Raw genomic sequence first — 2,241 nt, 5'->3', positions numbered from 1 at the left:
GCCAGTCTCCTATTTCGGCAAGAGAAACGCCACGTTGGAGTGATGGACTTTCTCCCACGAGACCTCCTAATTGCAGTGCGGCGGGCGGCACAGAAGGTGAGAGCCTGACAAGAGCAGGAAGATTTGTGCCTGGCGAGGTTTGCCAGAGCTTAGCCCAGAGTGCAGGAAAGAAAGGCCGGCCCAGCAGCCGGAACAAAGTCTGGCTCCCAGCAGCTGTGGCACAGAGGCCCTGGCACAGGAGCCTCCCACCTCCAGCAGGCGGCTCTGTGGGCTGGGAGCCGGCAGCAGCCATGTCCTGCGCCCTGCCCGGAGCCCTGCGGCTGCCTGGGGAGGCCTCGAGGCTGCTGCTGCTGCTGCTGACGCGGCTGCTTGGCTCTTTCCAGCGCTGCTGCGTCTGCGGCCAGAGCGGGGCAACCATCATGTGCTGCACGGAGGACTGTGACAGATGGTTCCACCTGCCCTGTGCCAAGGAGGGCGGCTGTGTCAATGTATACCTTATTCCGTTCAGGTACCTCGTCTCTCTTTATGACCACCCCTGGGGAATGATCCAGCATTTCTCACTTTCCCCATCCATTTTCCTCCAGGTCCTTCTGCCCTGAGCACCGTCCAGAGCAGGTGGTGGAGGCGACTCCTGAGCCGGACACCGTTTGCCTCATCTGCCTGGAGCCTGTGGAGGACAGAAAGACCTTCACAACCCTGGTGTGCCCAACGTGCAAAAGGGCCTGGTTCCACAGGGACTGCATCCAGGTAGGAGCCCTCCCCTCAGCACCGGGGCACAGCAGGTGCTCAGCAGCAGCAGCAGCAGGGCCTCGCTCAGCCTGCCTCTGTTTGCCCTGCAGGGACAGGCCTTGTGCGCTGGTGCTTTGTATTTCCAGTGCCCCCTGTGCAGAGACAGTGGGGAATTCCCTGTTGAAATGCTCATCTTGGGGATCCGAGTCCCCTTCAGGTTGGTGTCCTTCTGCCTGGCCCACCAGACAGGAGGGTGCAAGTGCTGTGCTGTGCCAGGCCCTGCCCCAGGAGCCCTGGCCCTGTCCTGTCCCATCAGTCTGGGCTTCAGCTTCACCCCCAACTTGGAAAAGTGCTGGAGAAAGAGCTGGGACACCTTGGATCTCCATGAGGGTAGGGCAGCAGAAATTCTTCATATCTTCCTTTCTCCATCAGAGACCCAACATGGGAGGACAACGATGCCTTCGCAGATCTAGGAGTGAGGCACGGCCAGTGCAACGCCAGGGATTGCCTTTACCCTGGGGGCAGGGAGGAGGCAGAGGAACGGGGGTAAGTTGGGAAGCTGCACCTGGGGCTCTGCAGGGAACCTGTGTCTCGGCAAGGGCTCAAAGCGGAAAAACCGGAAGCGCTTGGCCAGACAACCACGTGCTGGTACACTTTGTTCTCAGTGCTATGAGCCTGTTTGCCTCCCCAGGCCCTGGCAATTGCTCCTGTGCTCCTCCTGTGCTGCTGAAGGCACCCACCGGCGCTGCTCTGGCCTGAGGAACAGCACACAGAGATGGGAGTGTGACAGCTGTGCTGGGCTCGGAACATGTATGAGTCAAAGTCCCCAGTGTCCCTGGGCTGGGGGCAGTGCCCAGGCCGGGCTTGGCAGAGCGCAGCATCCACTGCTGGAGGGCTGGGGGCACTGCTCTGGCCTGGCCTGGCCGGGGCCTGGGCGATCTTTGACATTCCTGCTTGCCCTTACAGCCGCCAGGGATGAGACAGAGCTCAATGGCCCCAGGCCGGCCAGACAGTCAGGACTGCAATCTGCTCATGGCTGGTCAGAATCTGAGGCCATCAGCCCCAGCTCCCACAGCCCTGTGCCATTGGTGCTGGTTTCCCCGTCTCCATCTCCAGAGACGGGCAGCCACAGCAGGCCCCACCACGCAGCATGGCAGCAGGCGCTGCCATCTTCCTCACTGGACACCAGCAGCATCAGCAGACCAAGGGCAACACGCAGCACGTCCCCTGACCCTGAGGACAGGGTCCGTTCCAGACGTGCTGGGCCCAGCCGCAGGCGAAGCTGCTCTCGCCGGCAAAGTCGTGCCCAGAGTCCACCTGTCCGCTCCAGGAGTCACAGTGACAGGAGCAGCGGGAGAGGGCCAAGGGCTGAGAGGCCCAGGCGAAGGGAGACACCATCACGGACATCCCCCAGACGCAGGTGCTCCCACCAGCAAGGCTGGGCCCAGAGTCCACCCGTCCGCTCCAGGAGCTGCCATGACAGGAACAGAGGGACAGGGCCAAGCACTGAGA

At 62.2% G+C, this 2,241-nt stretch overlaps 1 protein-coding gene across 1 annotated transcript; it reads left to right on the top strand.

Annotated features, from left to right (window-relative positions):
- The first annotated feature begins 290 nt into the window (after positions 1–290).
- LOC131563217 (PHD finger protein 7-like) lies at positions 291–1,960 on the top strand. The gene is given in 8 exon segments (XM_058813154.1): positions 291–508; positions 585–758; positions 760–799; positions 801–946; positions 1,162–1,275; positions 1,421–1,539; positions 1,696–1,741; positions 1,846–1,960. Coding segments are annotated over 8 exon segments (972 nt in total).
- Positions 1,961–2,241: the final 281 nt, after the last annotated feature.

The sequence above is a fragment of the Ammospiza caudacuta genome, chromosome 12 (genome assembly GCF_027887145.1).
Source record: "Ammospiza caudacuta isolate bAmmCau1 chromosome 12, bAmmCau1.pri, whole genome shotgun sequence".
NCBI lineage: Eukaryota > Metazoa > Chordata > Aves > Passeriformes > Passerellidae > Ammospiza > Ammospiza caudacuta.
This window is presented reverse-complemented; position numbering and strand designations above follow the sequence as displayed.